Raw genomic sequence first — 22,617 nt, 5'->3', positions numbered from 1 at the left:
GCACCGCGCATGTGATTTACGCCGATGATGCGAGCTAGGTAGCTATCGTGCCATTTCCTATCCCACCCCGCTTATGGAGTACCTTCTGATGGACTTGTCTGGGTAGAGGTGAGGGGGAATAATACGTGATGGTTCTTTGTTTTATCGAGCGTATCGCTACGGACACGGAGTACGCGGTCCCCCAAGGCTGGAGGAAAGGTTGTGGCTGTCTGTCATACGCGGCAACCATTTTCGAACTTTCTATGGTATGCATGCGCGCATGCATATCGCGGAGGTTGTCGATGACGCAGGTTCGGGACGCGGATGGACGTCAGCTTCAGGTTTTGCGGGATTGGAATTTTGGAGGTGATGGCGCGGTGGGTTCAAGTCAGCATTTTGGAATTTGAGTAGGTAGGTTGGTGAGGTAGGGTATAGGTAGCAGAAGAGCTACTAGGGAAATGCGGCAGAGCGACGAACGAATCAAGCTTGACTTGTAGGGCTGAAAATGACGGTTGGAATTCGTTTCCAAACATGGATTTTTGGAAATTCCAATTCCTCTTTGTTTCCTACGAGGTACCAACCTACCGCATTGCCCTGAGCTGACCTTGTCTTAGGTAACCAGGACTTTTCAAACAAAGAAAAAAAAATGAAAAAAAAAAAAAAATGAAGTACATTATGGGTTTTGATTTCATCTATCCATGAGTAGTGGTACGAAGGGCAGCAGGATCTTCGTCTGATGCTGCCTTCATGATCTATTTTTCTTGAGGGGAGTCATCGGATGCGTCACTGACAGGAGCTGGTCCGACGGAGGAGACAGAAGCACGGAATACACAGGGAGACACATGATTGGAAGTTGTGAGTATGTATCTTCCTAGGTGTCTACATTGCCCGGCGGGCAGGACAGGAGGATCGCAGCCTGCTCCCACGGGGTGACGAATGCTGCACACAACCTTACCTTACTTACCTTACCTTACTAAGCCAAGGCAAGGCAGGCTGCCGCGCCCGTATGCAAGTCACCTCCCGCAGTCAGCGTCGGTTAAACGAACCTGCATTGCCCATCCTATCCTACGGACAATACCCGGATGCTGTATGAACGCAGACACATCGTGGCATGCCCTGCAGGCCTTTCTCGAGTAAGCGCTACGACAGCCACAGACAGCCCTACGAAGAGCTGTGATGGACTACCCGGTACTCTGTTGATTTGCGGGGCATGGTTGGTGAAGTAGAGCCTGTTCTATCCTGTCCTGCCTTGTCTTGTTTTTGGCACTGGTCCTCTTGATCGAACCTGGCGTCGGTTCGGCTTCTATGTATGAGTGCAATCCGTATGGTAAGGGGTAGCCAGGTCGGCAATTGTCGAGAGGAGGGAAACCTGGGGGAGAAAAGTCCCTGCAGGTAACGAGGGGCGGGAGTGGCTTGACCTTGCTCGGTGTGTGCCGCTACGCCCTGCTTCAGATACTGGAGCCAAGTAGGTAGGGCAAGGTGAGGTATCCGTATCTGTAGAAAAATGACTGAGTAATGATAGATGAATTAGAAACAAGAAACGGTTTTACCCTTTGCTGGGTGAGATTCGAGTTCGATAAGGTAGGTAAAATCCGAGTTCGAGATTCCCCATGTCGAGAGCGTTGACAGATAACCTTAAAAACGACGCGGCCTCAAGGCTAACTAAGTAAGGTACGTAGTCTTAGTTTAGAGACCGGTAGCCGGACCAGGTGCCCGCTACACACAGACACAAACATATAATATAACCACGACCGAGAACCATGATGCACTGAAGACGGCAAAAAATGGAAGCAAAATGAATGTACAACAGCAGAACATTTTGAGCACGGAAAAATCGGTACAGATTGCAAAATGAATGCCTCGTGGCGGAATCGAACCGCCGATCTTCTCATGTCACTAGGTACTAGTGAGACGCTATACCACTTAGCCAACAAGGCTTATCTCGTTGATGACTGGTTGGGCTGGGTTTGCGCTTCAGTAGGGCACTGGCTTGGATCGACTCTTCTCTCTAGCAGGCTCTTGCATCTTCAAGCTGCTTGACGATACCTGAATCCTCGCGGGACTTCATGCTTTGAAATTCTTTTACTTTTATTTTTGTTTTCATTGTTGCGTAGTGATCTGTCCATGTATGCCATCACTCCGGACCCTCGCCTCCGAATGCTAGCTAATACCACAACGACAAGAAGGTTTACACCTCAGCCATCGTCCGCTATTGCCATCGCTGTGCTCGCTTCTAAATGTTGTCCATGTCCACCCGCCTTGTTTTCTTTTCGCCCAGAGCAATGATCGTTGATGATAGTTATGTGTCTTTTTTTGTAGCTAATATACATATGTTTGGTTTGGTATCTCCTCCACGGGGCGGCAAAGCAAGCCTCCAATTAAAAGCCTATCCAGGACTCCTCTGGAGCTCCAGGCCCCGACGCCGGTAAGGTTTTGATAAATGTGTATGTATGCGTTATAACCCGCGTCTGCTTCCACGGGGGTAATCTGTTCGTTGTTGGTTTTGCGGTTGGCTGTTTTCGACCACCGGCTTCATGATAAATATGGTTTTAATGCTTTTTTAGATGTAAAATGCAACTCGGCACCCATACATGACGTCGGGCCTCACGCCGCAGCTGTTCGCCTCCGGAACAGGACCTCGGCATTCGGGTCAGGCGACTTGCTCATCACCATTACCATCGGCTTCGGCCTCGTCTCTCCGTCCTTGAGCTTCATGTCGTAGTTGAGCAAAAAGTATGCAAGCACCATCTTGATCTCGTTCCCGGCAAAGAAGCGGCCCGGGCAGGCGTGCTTCCCGGCGCCGAAGTTCATGTTGGTATCGCTAATGCTGGTGAACTGCCACCTGTTTGCGTCCTCGTCGGACTTCTGTCGTAATTTGAAGAAGCGCAGCGCGTCAAAGGTATCTGGGTTCTCAAAGTATCTCTCGTCGTGCGAGATGCCGGCCTGCGGAGCCAGGAGCTTTGTGCCGGGCGGCAGGTGGGTGCCGTCGGACAGGTCAATGGGCTTGACGACCTTTCGGATGAAGGAGGCTGTTACGTGTTAGTGGTGTTACCCTGAGGGTGAAAGCTTGGTGAGCCTGCTGAGGAACATACTAATATTACCGGCGAGCCGCTGGGTCTCCTTCATGAAGCTGTCGAGCTTCTTCAGCTTCGCCATGCTCTCCTTCCTCGCCCAGCCATCTTCCACTTCAAGAACTTGATGAGCTTCTTCGCGCAGCATGTCCTGCACCTCTGGGTGTGCTGCTAGGTCGTAGATGCAATCCGTCACCAGGTTATTCGTGGTGTGGATCGACGCAGCTGCGAGGATGAGCTGGAGGTGCGCCTGGGACCTGACGTCTCTCTTCTCATCCTCTGGGAGGGCTTCGACAAGCCACTGAATCAAGTCGTCGGGAGACTTTTCAAAGCTAGGCATCTCCAGGTCCCTTAATCTTTCATCGATGATGGGCTTCAGCATGGCGGTAGCCTTGTCAACGTCTTTGCGAATCTGCCGCAACTCCGAAACTCCATACTGCGCAATCGGTCGGGCCCACTCCGGGAAGAGCTGCATCTTCACGACAGCGACGAAGACGTGGATGGCAAAGTTGATGCTGATATCCATCCACTGCTCTTGTCGGTTGACATCGGGGCCTACGAATGCCCGACCACTGATCCGTGCAATGGCTCGTAGCGCGAAGGGTTGGAACTTTACTGGTGTCCATTCTGGGACGTGTCAGTTGGGCGAGGCAGAAAATCTGACTGACGGACTTACCCTTGCAATTCGGAAACTCAGTGGCGACAACGTACTCGAGCTCACTCTTGAGCTGGGGCACAAGCCTGGCCAAGTTCTGCGACAGCTTGCACCGCACAAGTGTAGACAGTAGGTCGGCGTGGTTGCCGAGGGTGAAGTTGGTATATCTGCTCAACATGGCCTCGTCGACGGCCTCTGTGGCGCTCAACACCTCTTCTGGCAAGCTTCTCAACTCGCCAATCAGTCTTGCAGGTACAAGAACCTGCAGACCTTCCGTCGCTTTAATCTGATATACAGTGTCGCGGAACTGAATTGGTGTCAGCAATTGAACGATATGGACTTCTTACGCATCATACCTTGCCATAGCTGTCGCAAATCAACGTCTCGGCGTCAAACATCCACTTCGTCTTGGCGGCCTTGTAGAAGGGCATGTCGGGAAATTTTGGCCTTCGCGACTGGAAGAGCCAGGCTACCACTAGCATCGCGCTGATGGCAACGTAATAACTGATGTGCTGGCCACCGGGCACCACCCGGGGCAGGTTGAGTTCCATTGGCATGGACGACATGGTCGCTGTCTGGTTCATGAGGTGTGTTATATCGGCGCTCGTGGGCGTCGTATGTGGCTCGAAAAGAAAGTAGATGGAGGACTGTTCCTCAAAACAAGTCTAAAGGGTATCGATCCAGCGCCAACGACAGGACAACGCGAAGCCCCGAAATCAAATCGAGTCGGTATTATGAACAAGTAGAAGTCGTCTGTGTTAAGAGACTTCCCGAGGTGGAGAGGGAAGTGTGACGACTTGGGTATGTCTTCAAGACATTGGCCATTAGATGAATAGATTGCCAGCCGGACCTGGTGCGATGTCGATGATCCAATGATGGCTCGAGTATTCGGAATTAACAAGAACAAGTGACGAGTGCTCCTAGTGATGAATGTTGACCCAAAGCCGAGTTGCTGTGACCGCGTCCCGTTGTCTGCTTCCCTGTCGTTCAACCGTCGTCCAGCGTGTAGTTGCTTTGTCGACTCTCGAATGTTTCTCCTACAAAGCCCCAAAAGTCCAGAGAGGAAACAGAGCAGAAAACAGGGCAAGAAAACGGGTTGGAGGAGGTAGTGAGTGTAAATAAGAGCGAAAAGAAGGAAAAGAAAACAAATGGAAAGAAAAAGAGAGGAGTGAAATCGGAAAACGATGCTAGCCACGCATCGTAGCGGCGCGCGCGCAGGCACAGGCGCAGGTGCACACACCAGAAACACAGACGAGATGCAACACAGGCAAAGCAGGGCTTCCTGCTTGCCTCCCGGCACCAGGGCAAGACACAACACAAGGTGACAAGCCAACCCCGACCTCGAGTCTGATTGGAGACCCAGTCAAGGCCAGAAAGGGAGATTTCAAAGTCGAGAACGGGTAAGCTTGACCTGGCGCCTGGGCCGGGCACGAGTGAAATTCGGAGGGTTTGGGAGTTTGGACCGACTGGGACGTGATCGACTTCTGCTTCCTTGGGCGTCGAGGACTCGAGGGCGGTTTCGCGGACTTGCCAGGCGCATCTGAAACATGGATGGTCAACAGGAGTCGTTCGGGAGCTGCCACCTCCGGATTTTAGCTTGCTGCCACACCCGTGCCTCAAAGAAGAGCCCCAAACATTTGCCGCTGATGGGCTGGAGCCTGTATTGGAGCCTGCCCGAGTGACGGATGTTTGGATTCCCATAGTCGTCTGTCGTGCTGGCGTCCCTGCGTTGGATAGATCACTTGATCTAGTACCCGGGATGGGCAATCCGGGAATCTAGCGGTGACACTGGTTCAAGAACTTGATGAACTTGATGAGGAAGAGAGGATGCGACCGGCACATGCCAAAGCGTTGGTTATACCTAGGTACCTTACCTTGATCCGTGTTCACTATGTACCTTAAGTGACGACCTATTACAATCAGGCAAGTACAATCAATCAATGGAAGCTTGTATCTCGATTGCTCCGCGCCTGCCCTGAAGACTGAAGAATAGAGTGAGACAAGCGTCTTAGGTAATCCTTCCCCTTTAGCAGGGGACACCTCCTACTCTACTTTATTCACCATTTCTAAGAGTATCACCAAGTATCTTGCACATAATCCTGCACGGACGGAATACCTGCAGGAACACCCATCAAGTACTTGCCTACTCTGGCACGGATGCAGGGGTTCCTCTCGGCTCGCTTACTGGCCGAGACGCGCCAGAAATTGTTAGTGTAGCGCAATTCCTCCACATTCATCCCATCTCCGACCAACTTCTAACTTCAACCCACCCAGACACGACGACCACAGCAGCCAAACGACCAGAGTCAGGCCCTGTCGCCCTCTCCTTCTCGAAGCGCCGTATCTTTAGCTTTGCAGTAAGCTTCTTCGCTGCTGCGTCGTCCCCTTTCCCTCACTCTTGGATCTCCCTGATCCCGCGCCCCCCCTCACCCCAATGCAACGTGTCTGGCAAATCCGAGATTCGATATCGCAATCAACCTATAGATCTCCTACGAGCCAAGCCTAAACTCTAAAGCCGCCCGCGTCAAGAGCAAGACAGGCCCTCCATCACCAACTTTCCTCTTACTGAAGTTACTATATACCTTATACGACGTTTACGAGCCCATTTGAGCCGCCTTCAACACCACCAAACAACCGTTGTGACGGCACCCAGGCATCCCACCACCAACACAACAGCCTTGTCTCGGATCCTGCCGCTGGGTGTCTCTTGAGGACGCCATGGTCATGGGCGTCGCCATCTCCGTCTGGGGCATTCGTCATTTTTCGACACACACCCCATTCCCATTCCCTGCAATGCATCAAACCTGCTCGCTGATTTCTCCGTGCAACTGATATCATCACGGCCTCTTTCTGCATCCGACAACCAGACCAAAGTCAATGCTCATTGTCAGCACACACAATGTTTGCGCCGCCATGAAGAAACGCATGGCCTGCCAAGAATGATGTCCAAGAATAGGCACAGGGTTCATCCTCAGCTAGGGCAAGATTTACCGACAGCCCGCAATGCTTAGCTGTTTGCCTGCCTGTCATCGTCTCCGGCCGGTTCCATCCATGCATGCCCAGTAGCGGCCGTTCACTGTCGCCGGGAAGGCAGTGCACAAAGATCGCCTGCAAATCTGCTACCGGACTTGGGGAGCAGGCGAGGCCTGCTGGTGGCCGCGCGTGCGATGTGTGGCCCCTCTAACTCCGGGACTAGCATGACGAAGGAATCGAGAGGGGGATCTGCATGGGAAAGCTACCACACCAACGACGTGCCTTCCCGCAACTCTGAGCGCGTCCGACACGCAGCCACGTATAACAGGCAAGGAAGAAGACGATAAACTTACAACTAACTCGCCCTTGAGCCACGGTCAGCCCTGGGAGAACATGATTTTCTCTCAGCCTATACCCAGTCGGCGTGGCTCTCGTCTTCCTGCCCATGGGATTTCCTGCCCCGCCTCGGGTACGTCGATGCGCTGGCTCCATGTTTGGTATTCGAGACGGCATGGTAGCTAGCTCTACAGAAACCCGTCCTCTATCCACCACCCATGACAGAAGTTTCCTTGGATTCGCCTGAACGGCGTTTCTCTGCCAAGACGGCAGCCGGCCAGCACACCTCGAAAGTCTGGTATAATGCGAAGCATTTGGAAAATGCGGAGACGGAGCCGACGGCACCGAGGAGGACTGCGTGTGCTCAGCATCGTGTTTTTCCATTGCTCACGATGGTGGCGACTAGAAACACATCTCGCAAACCTGAGAACAATGCGGTCCGGGCACTATCGATCCGCTTAACAGCCTCGTCAGATGGTCCAAAGCCGCCGCTGATGGGCATTGTTGTCCAGTTCCGGCGTTACCACGCGCGAAATCCGGCTGATGTTTGTTACGCGCTCCAATCTTCGCACTGACCGGACCGGTTGGGGACGCCCATTTTGTCTGGCATACGCGGCAAGCGATGAGCCTTTCCACAAGTGGAAATCCAACCGAACGACTGAACTTCCACCCATCTGAACCCGATCCCAATTGTCGAGCGACTCGACCGGACGAGCCTGCGCTGGCCATGACCTAGGAGCATTTGATTCTTTATGACGCACCTTGTATCGAATACCAGGCCACGAGATCGAACGACGGTAACTAGTGGATAGACGAACAGAGGGCGGGCATTTACGATCACGATCTGGTCTTAATGTAGAGCGCTTTTCGGGCCCAGAAGCAATCATTCCTTCAGCCAGTCCTATGAATAGCCAGACTTCGGTGTCAACTCCCGAAGACAATGTGCACACCATCTCACTGACCACCAACCATCATCTATCTCGATCGTATGACGTTGCTCACTGGCCGGCTAGCTAGACGCTATTTGGCCCTTCTCACAGAGCCGCAAAAAGCCTAATGCTTTTTGACTCTTACCACATACGCGGAACCGAAATAGACAAAAGGACAGCAACCGCTTTCGTGTTCGGCGAAATTCACCATCACAGCAAACGCCCCCAGTTACGCGCGACAACAAAAAGCGAAGATGCGGCCAGTGTGGATTGAACACACGACCTTCAGATTGATTGATTGAAGTCTTCCGGATCAGATCCGCTTCAGTCTGACGCTCTCCCAACTGAGCTATGTCCGCCACGATCTTCGGACTGAACTATGGTATTGAGCGATATATTGCAAGTGTGTGCTGGGGCTGTCTCCACCCCACAACTTGTCTCTTCACTCGACCCCTCCAACAGTACTAACAATCCACAATGGCAGTCTCTTCATGTCTCGCATCAAGCTCACACAATGGTGTCACACGAGTAGAACACACTTCATCTAGCACCAGGACTCTGGCTGGCTGGCTGGCTTCTGAGGCCTAGCCATCATAACGAGTCAGCACATCGCATACAACGCATAAATCCGTCAACTTGCCCTAAAGCTTCATGTTTTCTGGCAATATCACAACGGGCCTACTCCGCGCAATGGCGCCCATGGGCACGCAGGTCATTGATCATGGGTCCCAACTACCTGGTCGTCTGGAATTTCGGTAGACCAGCCCGCCCGGAGACCCTGGACCCACTCACTCGCATCCGTCCTGCCGGGTTCCGCCTAGCTTCCTGGAGGTTCCTGTCGACAACCCTGCCCTAATGTTGCGCTTGCTCGCCGACTCTATCATCAATCAATTGGTCTGGTGGTGTAGTTGGTTATCACGTCAGTCTAACATCTCGAGAGTTTCATAAACCTTCGGCTGTTCACTGAAGGTCTCCGGTTCAAGTCCGGGCTAGATCATGCCATGGGCGATTGGTTTAGTGGTATAATGACCGCTTAGCATGCGGTAGGTCCTGGGTTCGATTCCCAGATCGTCCATATTTTTGACGCGATTTCCATCGTGGGAGGTTGAACTTTTGCTTAACATGTTTTTTTGGTGTTGTTTGTCTCAAGATTCACATTCTGACGAAGGTATTTCGGGTACCTGCCGAGTCTGCGTGGAGCTGACTCAAGTCCGGGAGACTGACTAGCAACAGGTCGCTTGGGGAAACATTACCCGATAAACTGGTTAAACTTGAGACCAGTTTCTGAGTTTGTGACTGGACCCCGAGCTCTGTCTCATACCAGATACTGAAGTTAGATGTGTCGTCAATGCTTGACAGCAAACTTATCTTGGGGTTTCCGGGGGTTGAGGCGAACGAGTAGGACTTATGGGATGTTCCAAGAATAAGAATCCTCTCAGTGATTGCTTGCGACAAGATCCTACCATGCTCACGATTTCAGCTAGTGGAGCGTCGCATCTCTGATCCGCGCGCGCCTGACTTGGATGCTCAGGAACCAATGCACTAAGTGGTCAGGATGGTTGGCCGAAGCACCAGGGCGGACGGCCAAACGGGCAGCGGGAATGCTGGAAGACGCGAAAGAGCAACCATCTTCAGCAAGCTGTATTCCACACACTTTCTGAATCCCAAACCGGGGTTCATCAAGCCTTTTAACGGCCTGTGTGCGATAATTAGAACATGGGAGACGCGCGTTCGACCGGTTTTGTAGATCCTTTCACGTTTTATTTTTTTTTTTGGCTTTTACGTCCTCGGAGAATTATTTTGCGTTCGTCGGGGTTCACACCCAACTTTGGACGTCGATAGGCATGCGGGCAGATAGTTTTGCCCGCATTGGTCGGATGGCGGACATCACTTGATGTTTGTGCTGGGAATAGAAATGTGGTACCTGGTTTGCGGGTTTCGACCCCGTGGCACCCTTTTCTGCCTGACATTTCCACTGAAGCTTTTGAAACCTGTTCGCAAGCCTTGGGCCGAGACTCGACAGAGTTCGGTGCAATGAGAGAAGACAAGCTATCAAACACATTCTGACTTTCTTCGAGACGTATTAATGGAGGATGAAATTGTCTGCTTAGTATGGAAAGTGAAGCTTTGCGCCGGCGTGTAAGAGAGTCCCAGCTTGGTGGCAAGACTAGCTACGTCGCATAGTGGCTAGTTGATAATGAGCTTGGTGGTATCGATCAACAGAGCAGCCTTTCGGTCGAAAGTTGTCTGCTACGAGATTCCACCAGACCAGCAGAGGTCAAGAAATTAAACCAGATCAATCTCTGGAAGATGTGTATCTAAACTCACACATTGCCCATAGATACGCTGGCACCGCCCACCCATATGAAGGGGATGATCTCAGCTAGGCAACACAGAAAATCTAGAACGAACAGTCGTCTGCTCCCTCTTCAGACAGTACCAAATTCACCAGTCTGAAGGCATCTATGTCTCTGTCTTGGCAAGTGGGATCTCTTTCGAAGTTACATGTACAATCATCCCATCCGTGACACCCAAACTTTTACTCTCCTTCGGTACCTGAACTTTGGCTCCTAGTCGGAGTCAGGATAGACTTTGCAACCTGCATCCTCTGACTCGTTCTTTTGCCTCTGTACCTGCCACTGCTCCTTCCCCATTTCCCATTTCCACTAAGTGTGATTAAGGGAGTCGTGGTCGGTTATGGGTCGAGCCGCATCCGTGGAGTCGTGCGTCCTCGGACTCTGACCTCAGTTGGATGATTGTCTATGGTACGTACATCGTTTCTCCTCTACTGACTGGCTGCGCATACTTAACCTCAACTTGGAAGGTATGTGTTGGTATACACACCGGTAGAGCAAGGCTTTTCGGCTGGCACGAAGCTCAATAATCGCATGTTGAACTGCGTAGTGGTATGTGGAACCTGGAGGATAAAGTTGGTGGGAAGAGCCCACGATTCCTCCGTTGGGTGTAAGTCTGTAATATATGGGGCAGTGAAGTGTTTCTCCCTCGGCCCGCACTATACCGCCAGACGTAGACGGGCCGTATGTGACGAGAGGAGAAGACTTCGTTTGCATGGGCCCGGACCGCCCCCTAAGTCGACCTTTCTGCCTAGTACTCTAACAGTCTCTTATCAGTCTCACTTTCGGTGGCTAAGAAAGAGGATCTGTACTATGGATTCGGTTACAGTTGTCCCGAGGGTATGGATTTTGGCGTTCACGCGTTGTGCCGGAAGACCAGGTGGATGCGGGTCGCTGCTGCCATAGTTTCTTTTGCCCCCCCCCCCCCCCCCTTCTTGATAGTGTTGATGGGGTTTGGCTCATTCGGGATACCTGCAGTCTCAGCTGGAGGTGATGAGACTTGCAGCTAAGGTGGTTTCTGACAATTCATATCGGCTATTGGCTTGGTGTTTTGCTTCACTTCAGGGTATACAGTACCCTTTGTCCAATTGGCATGAAGGACGCGCCGCGATTGTGGAAATGCTGTCCGAAGTGAGGCGGGCACTGGTAGGGTTGATTGGTAAGGGTCTGAGAGTTGCGTGGACCATTGACTGCCCGAGATGCGCATACGCGAGAACAGCATGTTTGGAGGTTGCTATCCCTTCTGTTGTTCCGACCACGCACTTCATGGATCGACCATGCACCAACGATTTCATGCAGAGTCCATTTCCAAAGGTTAAAATATGAACTGACAGTGAGGGATCCTCTTGATATTCAGCGAGAGTCCAGGACCTTTTGTGCAAGTGCTGCTTACCACATGCCCCCAGGTGTCGTAAGAACCGCCAGGCTACAAGGAACGGGGGCATGATCGCCGCCAGCTAAACGGCAATGCAAGAGTCTAATTGGCCAGGCCAAGTCTTCTCGAAAGGATACCGCTCGTGATGGGGTCAAGTTCAAAGACATGCATGTCGCCAAAACTCCACTGATGTTCCAGTTGCATACTGCGTGGTCAAATTATCTAAACGCGAGAGTGACGAGGACGTGGACTTTGAGGCTCGCTGACAGTTACTAGAGCAGGGGGTTCTTTCAGCTCAGAAATTGTGTTTCACTTTGAACCGCTAGTCGGCCCACAATAATGCAGCTTTCAGGTTGTTGGTATCCTGTTTGGGTTATTGCGAGAAACGATCGTGAACAAAAGAAAGGACGTCGTAAATCCGCCGAGACTGACGCTAGTCATCAGCAAGATAGGCATCAAATGCCATAGTTTGCGCCACGATATAAAGCCGTCCCAGGACCAACCGCTGCCGTGAGCGTGAGTGAAGTCGGGAAAGTCATTTGCAACTCTCGTCCTCCAAGCTCAACATTATGTCTATCAACTTCGTGCCATTAAGTCAGTCTGCCACTCCTTTTCTCGTTCAGGGCATTAACTGGACACAGGCCGCGAGGAGTTCTGGGGTGAGAATCGTGAGATGATTCGGTTGACAGCCGGATATCAGACTCGCGTTGAAGAAGCCGTTGCCGAGGGTTTTGTGAAGTTCGGTCTCAGTCATCCATGGGACACCACGTCTCGGCAGAATGTGCCCAGGTTCTATGTCTGCAACTTTGGATCACATCCTGTTCCATGTGATGTGGCACACCAGGAACTGAGCGCCAGGGACTTGTTTTTACATTTCGATGAGGCGTTTGATGCTACTAAGCCTTTCAGGAGGCTCATCATACTGGAAGATGTGGACCCGCGGATGGCGGAGATGCTTGGAGTCAAGCTCGACATACCGCCAGAGTTTTGGCTTGCGCATTGTGATGAAACGAGTCGATTTAGTCCAGTTGATGAGGTCCGGAATCGATACGGACGATCCAAATATTGGAGAGTTTCTGTTCCACAAGTCCGAGCAGCGCCCTCGACGGTGAAGCAGGAAGACACCGAAAGTGTAATTCAAGTAGGGGCTTTCGATCGGTTTAAGGTAGTCCTGCCTAGAAACGCGGCATTGTCATCTATCTTATTCTATAGTCTCATTTCTTTCTGGGGCATGACGCATGGTGAGTCTGGCTGGACAAGTGAGTTATCAGGCCCCCAAACTTGCTTCTCGAGCGTATCTAATAATATTCTTTTGGAGTTGTCATCCTTATGGATCCCCGGCAGACAACCCTTCGAAAGCTGAAGAAAGGACAGGAGACCGATCGGATCAGTCTGTCGGATGTTGGATACGACCGAATGTATTTCACCAGAGAGGTCATCGTCGGCGCCAATGATGCATCAAGCGTCGCTCCACATGCACGGATGATGTACGAAAACCTTCGCTGGGCATATGATAGAAACTTCGGTATCATTTCCGAGCTGCGAGATCCGTTTGTCGCGACTGTGCCCGTTCGAAATTTGGTCCTTTCACTCTGGGAAGACTCCGCCTGCCGCAATCAGTCGACACTCTATGACGAGCTCTGGAGAGACGAAGCCCAATGGAGGGACTTCAGCAGCACTGCAGCTGTAAAACGGCTAGAAAGCACCTTTGATACCAACGGCAAGGCCTACCAGAATATCATGAATAAGGGACCCACCATCTGCAAACAAAGGCTTCTCATCAAACACATCAAAGATTGCTTCCTTGCCCCCGACGTTGACCAATGGGGAGAAGATTCTGGCAGTACGGCTTTGACATTTGGCTCAGTCAAGGATTCTACTGAGGGAGTCGCAGTGGAACAAATGCGCTGGAACAAAGTTGACGATAGGCTGCAAGAGGTTGAGGGCACGCTAAGAACATGGGCCGACATGCAACGTTCTTTTGTAAACAACCGACAAGCTCGAAACGCGGGGCAATTGACCAAGCTGGCTACGGTTGCTGTCCCGTTCTCAATAATCTCGGCAATATTCTCGATGGGAGGGGATTTCGCTGCGGGAGAGAGACTCTTCTGGGTCTACTGGGGCGTTTCACTTCCAGTGACTGGGCTCTTGTTGGTCTGGATCATCTCTTCGGGCGAGATTTCCGAGTATAGGCACCGCTTTGAGGGTTATCTTAGGAAGGCGTGGCCCACTAGGACGAAGGGGCGCCACCACTGCAAAAATTGCACGTGCAATAAAGGTTCCGATGAGGAAGTGTGATCGCGTAAACTCAAGATGGAGGAGACTGAGATCGCATTTCGCAGTCTTATCTCACTTTAAACTCCGAATGCATATAGTCGCAAGGATCTGGACAGTCGCCTGAAGAGCCGCAAAGTGCAACGCTACGTAGTTACTGATGCCAGAATTGCATCAGTTAGAATTGTATAAATTGTCAGTGAAGCCCGCTAGAATTCGACAAGCGCTAATTATACGTTGAAGGAGGTCAGAAAATCATAACGACGATTAAGCGAGAAGTCACTCGCAGTAATAATAGTGCTGTTCGAGATTGTCCCAAATCAGTAGCCTAGATCTGACCGTTGAAGAGCTTCTCTTGGAAGTTGGGGCAGTGTAATAATGAATGAACCTATATCGCAAGACTGTGACCTAACTAACCTGACAAAGCTATTTTTAGTTAAGTAGTATGCCCATTAAATTGTTTTATAAGTTGCTGTATAATTTTGATACAAAGCTTCTACGGTATCAAAGTATGCCTGGATTTCTGATATTATATGCCTTGTTTTATAAGCTTTTAGAGAAGAAAGGCTCCGAGCGGTAGGAACTTAAGTAAGACGGCTATAAAGGATCGACTGAGCAGTATTTTGATAAGCCTAGGTCTACTTGTGAACGGGTTATTGCTGAGCGAGGAAACCCGCCTAAAACATATTTGGGACCGAGGATATGATTGAAGGTTTAAGATGTAGTGGGTATGCTGAAAATATTAGCGTGATGAATGCTCACTTACGTTTATAATGATAATAGCCAGAAGAGAACCCTCGACTGGCTCGGCTCTTGCCTAGACTGGATGTGATAGTATGTTTTAAATATTCCTTTGAAGGGCATATCGGCTATCTCTATTCATTATCTACCTACGCTTCTCGACACGCGGTCAGCTGTTAGAGCAGAGACTGGAGAGCTACATGCGTCTCCTCATTTCCCTCTACGTCCGACAAGGGAATTATCTCGGGAAAGAAGGTCTTGATTGAGCTTTGTCTCTCACCCCTACACGCAAGTTCTATGAGTTCGATAATGTTCGCACCTATTTTACGTATTTGCTACTTCAGTGGTTGGCAAGTCTTGCGAAGCTCAATATCCTATTAATGCCATGCCATCTTGCACTCGGCGATGTTTTTGGGAGGGCTTTAATACCAATGGCTGTAAAAAGGTGCGCTATGCTTGTAAATTCTCTTCGCTCCCGTCTGAAAGGAGGAAGAACGGTTCAATTGGTGCGGCTAGGCGAACGACGGTTGGCAGACCGCTCCATGGAAACGCGTATTAGCACCTGAGTTGTTTATAAGGGTCGGCTTGGTCTAGGGAATTAGACTACTTAGGATATTCGTGAGAATATAGTGTGAAGATAAGATGGGAATGAGCTGAAGTTGAAAACGGACACAGGAGGGGTGAAGGTTATTAGGAGGGGGGGGGGGGGCGCAGCAATAGGCAGTTGAATGAGTGATGTTTTAAGATTAATGTTGACGCCATAGTAGTCGAGAAACGTCGCATTTGACTACTGTTAGATGGCCGACATCACGACGGTTGCACTTTCCATAGGTTTCTATGGGGCCGTATATACAACAGCTGTCGAACTGAATCGGGTCTGCAGATTGCCTCACATCCGGATTGGCTTGGAATTTAGCACCGAAGGATGCAGCCCAGCCGAAATATACAGTCGTATCGATGAAACCACCACACTGCCAGTACCCGTCCTCCAAGAATAAACAGCATGCCGACCATACCATAGTAACGACCAGAAGTGGATACCGCTGCCCATCATCCGAGCATCAAGCGCGGGGTGGATAGGCAGACATCGCGCAGGCTGACTCCGTGCGGGGTAATTTCGTCCACACTCATAGCATCCGTCGGACAACAGCCACTTTGAACTGTTCTTGTCCCAAGACTATTCGCAGGAGACAGAGGACATGTAGCAATCGAGGAAGGCAATCTGTCATCTATACTCTCCGATCAGCACTTCAACACTCCAATGAACGAAACCGTTGCTCCTTCCACCAGCGATGACCCTGCCGTCGACATGGCAAACGATGACGACCACTCTCGCGAATCCATGCGCGACAACAACCCTCTCCCAACACATAAGCTCGAGCACTTGAAGGTTGGCGCAAATGGTGTACAGCTCCTGGTGTCTACAAAAAACCACTTGTATGATGCCAAGAACGTTGAAGGCGGCGACAGCTCGTTCCAATGCGTTGGGGCTTGGGGCGAGGGGTCTGTCCAGGAACTTGGAAAAATGGTAGTTTCGCATCGAACACATACGGACCGGCCACATAATACCCCTCCTGCAACGACTTTTCGAGGGACAGGACGGACGACGGCCTCCTTTACACAAGATTCTGGCCCATCTACGACGACAACATAGAAGGGAGTTGGCGTGTTTAATGAACCTTGATAACTCTATTTTTTCGTTTGGCTCTGGAAGAAAATCCGCAGTGCCTCTTCTGATACCGATCCGACAAATTGTATGCCTCTGTCGCCTGTGCTCGCTCCTTTCACGTTGAAGAGATCCCCCAGAGTAGAGACAAACAGCTGCTGTCCATCATGGCCTGTGCTCATGTCCTCCAATACATGGACCCCCTTGACTGCTCTTTGTGATGCGGCGTTGCATATGGCCAAACATTCTTTAGTGCTGTCGAGCTCTTTCTTCAAGCTTTGAATGTCGGTTTCTGTGGGCAGAGAAATCTCGCTGGTTCCTCGTGCCAGTCGTCTCTTGTTCTCATCTTGGTGCCGGTGCAGCTCCGACACGTTGTCAGCTATCATCTGTTTGCAGTGGTCCAAAGTCGATAGAGTCATGACAGTCGCGTGCCCCAGGTCCCGGCAGGACATCCCTTGCGATGGCGGACTGCATGGAATTGGCTGAAGGCGCATGGTGTCGATGTGGGCTTGGACTTTGGCACAGATCTGGAGGCAAACCTCTGTGCTGTCCCTCTCGTTCTGGATCCGATCTATATCGGTAGTAACTGCCGGGGATGAAGGTATATTGTTTGAAGCAAGACGGCTCAACTTCTCGTTAATATCTTCGAGGTGATCCTCCAGGTCTTGTGTTGTGCTGTGGATCATGTCCTTGTACTCTCCAAGCAGCTGAATGGTGACCGTAGCAGAGCGACTGCCTCGTATCATTAGCACGCACAATACACGAGATATCTCGATGAGTGACTGACAGATTCGCATCACCTAGGGCGATAGCTATGGTTGATTTATAGCCCGCTAGCATACTGGTGAAGCCGTGTATATCGCTCTCCATATACCTCACTTTTACCCAGCCTCGGAAGCTAGTTCTCGGCCGCCCGGAATACTTAGTGCACTCAGTCATCAGCGTATCGAAATCAGCACAAGCTCGACGACATTGAAGGAGAGGTGTCTTGAGCGAGGCTAGATTCGCGTCATCCTCGATCTGGATGTGAGTGTCCAGGGACTGGAGAACCTCTTTCAGGGCCGAAAGTTCATCCAAGAGTTGCTGAACCGATCGCTGGTGACTTCGAAAGCTTTGAATTGTATCATACAGAGTTTGGCTTGTCTGTATCGTCGCCGTGACTATGGCTATTAGCGCCGAGGCAATGCCTAGGGCTTCAGCCATCGTCGGTGGTCAGGGGTGATGCTGTTGTGCCAGATGGCAAGGAGACGGATTGCATGAATACCTTCAGCATTAGTCAGGGACTCCGCGCAGCTGCTGGCCTCTTCTACCTTACTGCCCACTGCATATTGAGCATAAAAGTGGACCCGTCCTCCCTCTAAACCCACGTCCTTGCTGCAGTGTACTTCCCCGTACGATTACTCACCAAACGCATACGATGCGGTGGAACACATAAAAAGTTGTATGCTGGTCTTTGTCTCCATGCCGTTGAAAGGGATTGACAGTCTGTCGTCCCAAATAGCTAGCATTCCATGGCGACGAAGGAGACCAAGTGAACAAGTAATGGCAGCTGCGTCCTCGGCCGAATCGCTGTCGAACACAGTCAGCTCTTCTCAGTGGAACCTTGTAATCCCGGCCCAGATTTCATAATACCTTCCATGCCCTGTCTTGGAACATTCAAACTCACGAAATCATGATAGAGTCATGCACAAATCGTCGTCAAGAGTCTGCACTGGCATAGAGTCATGGTTTTTCATGACGTAAGAGTGCTTTCGCTCCAGCTTGTCTGTCATGTAGATGCTCTCAATGATCACAAGGAGGGGAGATGTGTTCTCGAATCATCTCGCATGGTCTAGGTAGGGTGCAGGTTGTGTTCTTGGCTCCCATACCTGGGAATGGGATGAGATGAAAATTTGACTCCGGCTGTATCTACGGGAACGGTTTAGTTATAACAGTCTTGCCGTACGTCTTCATTTGCTTTATCAGGCGCCTGTTATCACCACAATGCCGAACATCCTGAGAGCCATCAATGAAAGGCGCGATTGTACCGTTGGGCAGAATCGGCTGCTGCTCTATCGTACCATCCGCTGCGCAAAGAATGCTCTACATGAAGCATGTTAGCTCAGAAAAGCTACATGGGGACTCAGTGTTAAGGCAATAGGTACCTTGCGCATATAGTCAAGGCAATGCGGCCAGTGATCGTGGTCGTTCCAGTCTAGTCCCGGGTCAACCCCTCGATGGGCTTCTTGCAGGACGTTTCGAAATATGGAGAGGCAATGGAGTTGGTGAAACCTGTATGAATAATCGGTCAGCATCGTGTTGTAGTGCGTTCTTTATCGAAGGGAAGGGTGTACTTACATGGCGATGGTGGCGCTCATACCCATGCTACCTTGTGCGGGATCTGTGAGGTTGAATATGATGGAGCCGGAATCTCCTTCAACGTCTTCCCAGAGGCCGTCGTACTTGGGATCAAGCGACATGTGAGCCCAACTCCGACCAAAGACTGCCTCAATTTGAAAAGGACTGGATTGTGCCTTGTGATGGAAAACACCGTCGGGTGAGGTGAGAGCGAATGCCACAGCTGCGAGAATGAGTGACGTGGTACAGGCGCAGTATACCAGTAGAAGAGTGGTCAGAGAAGCTAGCCTGTAGGGTCTTGCTGATATGTCTGGATACACGGTTTCTTCTTCAGAATTTCCGTCGTCTGCTTCTTGACTCTGGAGCTGAGAGTACTTGGACTTTGGGTCCATCATCTTTGTGTTTGGTGGTGGACGGATGATGACGGATTTACAGCGAAGACGGGGAGTGGGCGTTAAGGGACAATACAGCGGGGATGTCCACTACAAATACAAGTCGCCCATCAAATTTGCCTTCCCTGCCCCGCTATGCAGAGAGAGGGGGAAGACAGATAGACACGTCAAGGCCATGCTACACAGATTGCAAACGTTTGACAAAGATAGTAATCACAAAGGATACTAGCGATTACAGTTGGAAAATAAATGGCGGGAAGTTCTCATCAAATTACAGATTAGGTTTCCTAAGTCATTTTACGAGCAAGATTCCGTACTAAGTAACTAAACAGGCACCTCACGGCTTTCGTCTCTACAACGAGGAGCTTTACACGACATGTTCTCTATCCAGCACTCGCAGCCCGTCCCCTTCACACTCATGGTAGCCTACTTCCAAGTGGATATTCACCGTTCCCCAGTCGTGCGCAAACGGATCCGCCAGCCATGCCTGGCAATGCACGCTGTGGTGCGCGTCCCGATCCCGGTTGGTGATGCCGCCCGTGGCCCGGAAGAAGCGCCGCAGATAAAACGCGCAGTGCCAGTAATGCTGGCCCCAGGTAGAGTACAGGCCGTCGCCCTCCCCAAGAAGGACCTGATCCAGCGAGACCTCTTCGAGAGACGAAATTTTCGCTGCTTCTGTTATCTCGCTACTGTTGTTGCGATAGTATTTCCAGTCCTCCTTGTCATGTAGCTTGATGAAGTCGTCGTGTAAGTCGACGTCGAAGCAGTTGTGCGGCACCCAGCTGTATGACCAGAGCTGGAAATGGCAGCCCCTGGCCCGGGCTTCGTCTGGGCTCACGCCGCAGCTCGTAATAACAGGAGCAGCTGGTGCAATGGCATTCGTGACCGCTGATGTCCGATTGATGATCAGAGGCACCGCCCACAGGATAGATGAGGCGATCACGCCAATGAGGAAAGGACCGAGGAACCTTTTCACGGATTCGAGCCTTGTGTGTTTCCTTTCCTTGCCAGTGTACGGTGATTCAGCGAGGAAAGGCTCGTCCTCGTCGTATTCGGCTTGAGGAACCGTCGTCATACTGGAGTTGCGTCTTGTAAGGTGTCAGTTCAATCGGGAAGCATACCAGGTAATCAGATGCAGAACTCACGAGAAACTGAGTGAATTGGTTCTCTTCAGTTGCTAGGTTCCTACTCTATGAGATCTAGTTCACGATGTTGGCAATGCAACGACCGCTGCAAAAAAACGACTCTTACTCTCTGTTCTGTCCCCTCCTCCTCTTCTTTTCGTCCTACTCATCCCCCTCATCCTCGCACAAGACTTGATCCAACCCGCTTCTTCGATACTTTCTCACTATTCCCGTCTATAGCGATATTACGATAACAGAAGTCCCTCACTGAGACAGCGGTGGTTTGCCTCTCGAGCTAATGCATGCAGTCAATGCTTGATTGCACCAACATGGTGAGTCGGAGTTCCGTCTTCAAGGTTGTTGTCTCTGCAATCACCACAGATACATCAACTCAATCAGATGGTAGCAGATAGCCCACTCTGCTGAAGAGAAACACTTATCGAGCATCTTTGTTGCCGAGTTTACCGATGCGAGGTGATGAATTTTGCAAAAGTTCTGTATCGTGCAGTTGTATCAGACTTTCCCTCGAAACTACCAACCAGTTCTAGCCTCCGAGAGACAAGCATCAGCATCCTCCAAACACAACGTTTCCGCTCGTATCCATCTCGTCTATCCCCTCAGCCTGCAGCGCCCTCCACAGCAGAAGCATGGTACAGTGCTTGGAGTGATCAAAGTCCGCCGTCAGCTTATCCACCCTGCCACCATCGGCAAATGCGCGCGCCTTTCGAACCAGCATCCACGCGCAGTGCGTCAAGTGTTCCCGCTCCGTGCCCCACCATTTCTCGCTCCTCCCGAGAGATGCGAGGTCTCCCATGCTGAGCTCCTCTTCTCCGGCCTGGTCCCGCCAGTATCGCCAACGAGATTGGTTGTGCGTTGCGCCCGCTGCCGCTTCGAATTCGGCTAGGCCGTAGCGGGGGCAGGCGGCGGGCAGCCAGGCTTTTGCGAGAGGGTCAAAGGTGCATCCTGCTTGCTGGGCTTCGGCGACGCTGCTGCCGCAGCTCAGTTTCTGTTTTGGTACTGTTGACTGTAGAAGACGTAGATGCAGGGATAGTAGAATCAGTAGTAGAGTTCCGAGGATAGTGACTGTTGCGAGTAGCGAGACGAATACAAGCCGGCTTGGCTGTCTGGTGGTGGAGCCTTTGGCAGTCGCAGATGGGTTGGTTGCGGTCTCATCGTTGAGCGGCCGATACTTGCAAGTAGGCGACGGAAGTTTCAATGCTTGAGGAGCCATGTAGTTGAGACTTGAACAATGTTGCAGTTTGTGGTATCATGGTATGCGGGTAGTATGTGGATTTGTCCTATTGATATAGAAGCGGGCAAAGTGGGCAGTGCCAACCCAATGGCAGGACAAGACACATGCGCGTCCTACTAGTAATTCTTTCAAAACACATCTGGATCTGATCGACTTGAATCTATCTATGAAAAGATTCTAGAAAAGTGCCTGAACTCAAGAGACTTGAACAATATGTCACATACTCCATGGCAAATGCGCGCGAGGCATTGAAATTGAAGGGAACTCTCGCTTCTTACTCCATATCAGTGTTCAACGCCACCCCAGCCACAGTGCCATAACCCGGATCCAAGAAGATCTTGCCGCAATGCTTTATATGCTTCTCGTTGTCTGACCGCGGCTCGACAATCTTGCCATTGAAGCGCGCCCTGTACTCCTTTCTCCAGTAGAAGATACAATGCAGGACATGCCAATGACCAGACATATGAAACCGCATTTCCTCTTGGTTATCTGCCATCTTCGCAATCTCTTCGACGCTGATTTCTTGCGTATGCGCGGTATCAGCCCAGTACGTCCACTGCCCATCGGGGCCGGGCCCGGAGCGCTCAAACTCGGCCGTCAGCTCGTCATCCCGACAGTGCTCGGGAAGCCAAGCGGCGGCCAGAGAGTCGTATTTGCAGCCCAAAGTGACTGCTTCTGCGGTGGAATTTCCGCAATCGCAAGACGTGACTGCGGGTGCCGCGTGCAAGTTGTCCGGTGTTGCGGTTCCCTCCGACTGGAAGTGAGAGTGGATGTTTGTTGGAGACTGGAGGAGGCTAACAAAGCCCGAGATTGCGAATGCAACCAAAATCAAGTCCTTCATGGTTGAGATTGACGGCCTGAATAGCTGGCGATATCGTGAAGTTTTGTGGCTTCGAAACCCCGTAGTCGAAGAGACTGAGTCGTCGTCACAGTTTTCGGCCATGAGAGACTGCTCTTCGTCGTGTGTACTATGCCTGAATGATTGTATCAGCCCCTGATTCTCTCCAAAGAAGCATCCTAGACTCACCATTTCTCTTTGGGCGCCATTTTCAGCGTGGTCAGTGTCAATGTCAAAGCCAATGCTGGAAGACTTCTGGTTGAGGGAGATATTGATGTGAGAGATCGCGACCTGGGAGGATGTGCCTAGGCACTTGAGGAG

At 51.1% G+C, this 22,617-nt stretch overlaps 9 protein-coding genes across 9 annotated transcripts; 3 read left to right on the top strand and 6 right to left on the bottom strand.

Moving 5' to 3' along the window:
• Nucleotides 1–2,583: 2,583 nt before the first annotated feature.
• CCOS01_08554 (cytochrome P450) lies at nucleotides 2,584–4,271 on the bottom strand (the record flags this gene model as incomplete). Its single annotated transcript, XM_060456715.1, has 4 exons — nucleotides 2,584–3,008; nucleotides 3,072–3,677; nucleotides 3,727–4,012; nucleotides 4,062–4,271. 4 exons carry the CDS (start codon nucleotides 4,269–4,271, stop codon nucleotides 2,584–2,586), a joined length of 1,527 nt encoding a protein of 508 aa, XP_060312989.1.
• Nucleotides 4,272–7,219: 2,948 nt separating this feature from the next.
• CCOS01_08553 (uncharacterized protein) lies at nucleotides 7,220–7,516 on the bottom strand (the record flags this gene model as incomplete). Its single annotated transcript, XM_060456714.1, has 2 exons — nucleotides 7,220–7,368; nucleotides 7,438–7,516. The coding sequence occupies 2 exons, from the start codon at nucleotides 7,514–7,516 to the stop codon at nucleotides 7,220–7,222; spliced, it is 228 nt and encodes a 75-aa protein (XP_060312988.1).
• Nucleotides 7,517–8,322: 806 nt separating this feature from the next.
• On the top strand, nucleotides 8,323–8,475 carry CCOS01_08552 (uncharacterized protein; the record flags this gene model as incomplete). The annotated part of the gene is made up of 1 exon (XM_060456713.1): nucleotides 8,323–8,475. The coding sequence occupies one exon, from the start codon at nucleotides 8,323–8,325 to the stop codon at nucleotides 8,473–8,475; it is 153 nt and encodes a 50-aa protein (XP_060312987.1).
• A 3,766-nt stretch (nucleotides 8,476–12,241) lies between these two features.
• Nucleotides 12,242–13,970, top strand: CCOS01_08551 (uncharacterized protein; the record flags this gene model as incomplete). Its single annotated transcript, XM_060456712.1, has 4 exons — nucleotides 12,242–12,266; nucleotides 12,314–12,656; nucleotides 12,885–12,913; nucleotides 12,991–13,970. 4 exons carry the CDS (start codon nucleotides 12,242–12,244, stop codon nucleotides 13,968–13,970), a joined length of 1,377 nt encoding a protein of 458 aa, XP_060312986.1.
• Nucleotides 13,971–15,948: 1,978 nt separating this feature from the next.
• CCOS01_08550 (uncharacterized protein) lies at nucleotides 15,949–16,341 on the top strand (the record flags this gene model as incomplete). Its single annotated transcript, XM_060456711.1, has 1 exon — nucleotides 15,949–16,341. One exon carries the CDS (start codon nucleotides 15,949–15,951, stop codon nucleotides 16,339–16,341), a length of 393 nt encoding a protein of 130 aa, XP_060312985.1.
• Nucleotides 16,342–16,376: 35 nt separating this feature from the next.
• On the bottom strand, nucleotides 16,377–17,556 carry CCOS01_08549 (uncharacterized protein; the record flags this gene model as incomplete). The annotated part of the gene is made up of 2 exons (XM_060456710.1): nucleotides 16,377–17,085; nucleotides 17,141–17,556. The coding sequence occupies 2 exons, from the start codon at nucleotides 17,554–17,556 to the stop codon at nucleotides 16,377–16,379; spliced, it is 1,125 nt and encodes a 374-aa protein (XP_060312984.1).
• Nucleotides 17,557–18,261: 705 nt separating this feature from the next.
• Nucleotides 18,262–19,085, bottom strand: CCOS01_08548 (uncharacterized protein; the record flags this gene model as incomplete). Its single annotated transcript, XM_060456709.1, has 3 exons — nucleotides 18,262–18,435; nucleotides 18,498–18,624; nucleotides 18,691–19,085. 3 exons carry the CDS (start codon nucleotides 19,083–19,085, stop codon nucleotides 18,262–18,264), a joined length of 696 nt encoding a protein of 231 aa, XP_060312983.1.
• Nucleotides 19,086–19,449: 364 nt separating this feature from the next.
• CCOS01_08547 (uncharacterized protein) lies at nucleotides 19,450–20,157 on the bottom strand (the record flags this gene model as incomplete). The annotated part of the gene is made up of 1 exon (XM_060456708.1): nucleotides 19,450–20,157. The coding sequence occupies one exon, from the start codon at nucleotides 20,155–20,157 to the stop codon at nucleotides 19,450–19,452; it is 708 nt and encodes a 235-aa protein (XP_060312982.1).
• Nucleotides 20,158–20,771: 614 nt separating this feature from the next.
• Nucleotides 20,772–22,505, bottom strand: CCOS01_08546 (uncharacterized protein; the record flags this gene model as incomplete). Its single annotated transcript, XM_060456707.1, has 3 exons — nucleotides 20,772–21,447; nucleotides 21,737–22,432; nucleotides 22,486–22,505. 3 exons carry the CDS (start codon nucleotides 22,503–22,505, stop codon nucleotides 20,772–20,774), a joined length of 1,392 nt encoding a protein of 463 aa, XP_060312981.1.
• Between the last annotated feature and the right edge of the window lie 112 nt (nucleotides 22,506–22,617).

This window comes from Colletotrichum costaricense (assembly GCF_030867565.1).
Source record: "Colletotrichum costaricense strain IMI 309622 chromosome Unknown Scaffold_8.1, whole genome shotgun sequence".
In the NCBI taxonomy this organism is placed as follows: Eukaryota; Fungi; Ascomycota; class Sordariomycetes; order Glomerellales; family Glomerellaceae; genus Colletotrichum; species Colletotrichum costaricense.
The sequence above is the reverse complement of the archived record's forward strand: the minus strand, read 5'-3'. Positions and strand labels throughout refer to the sequence as shown.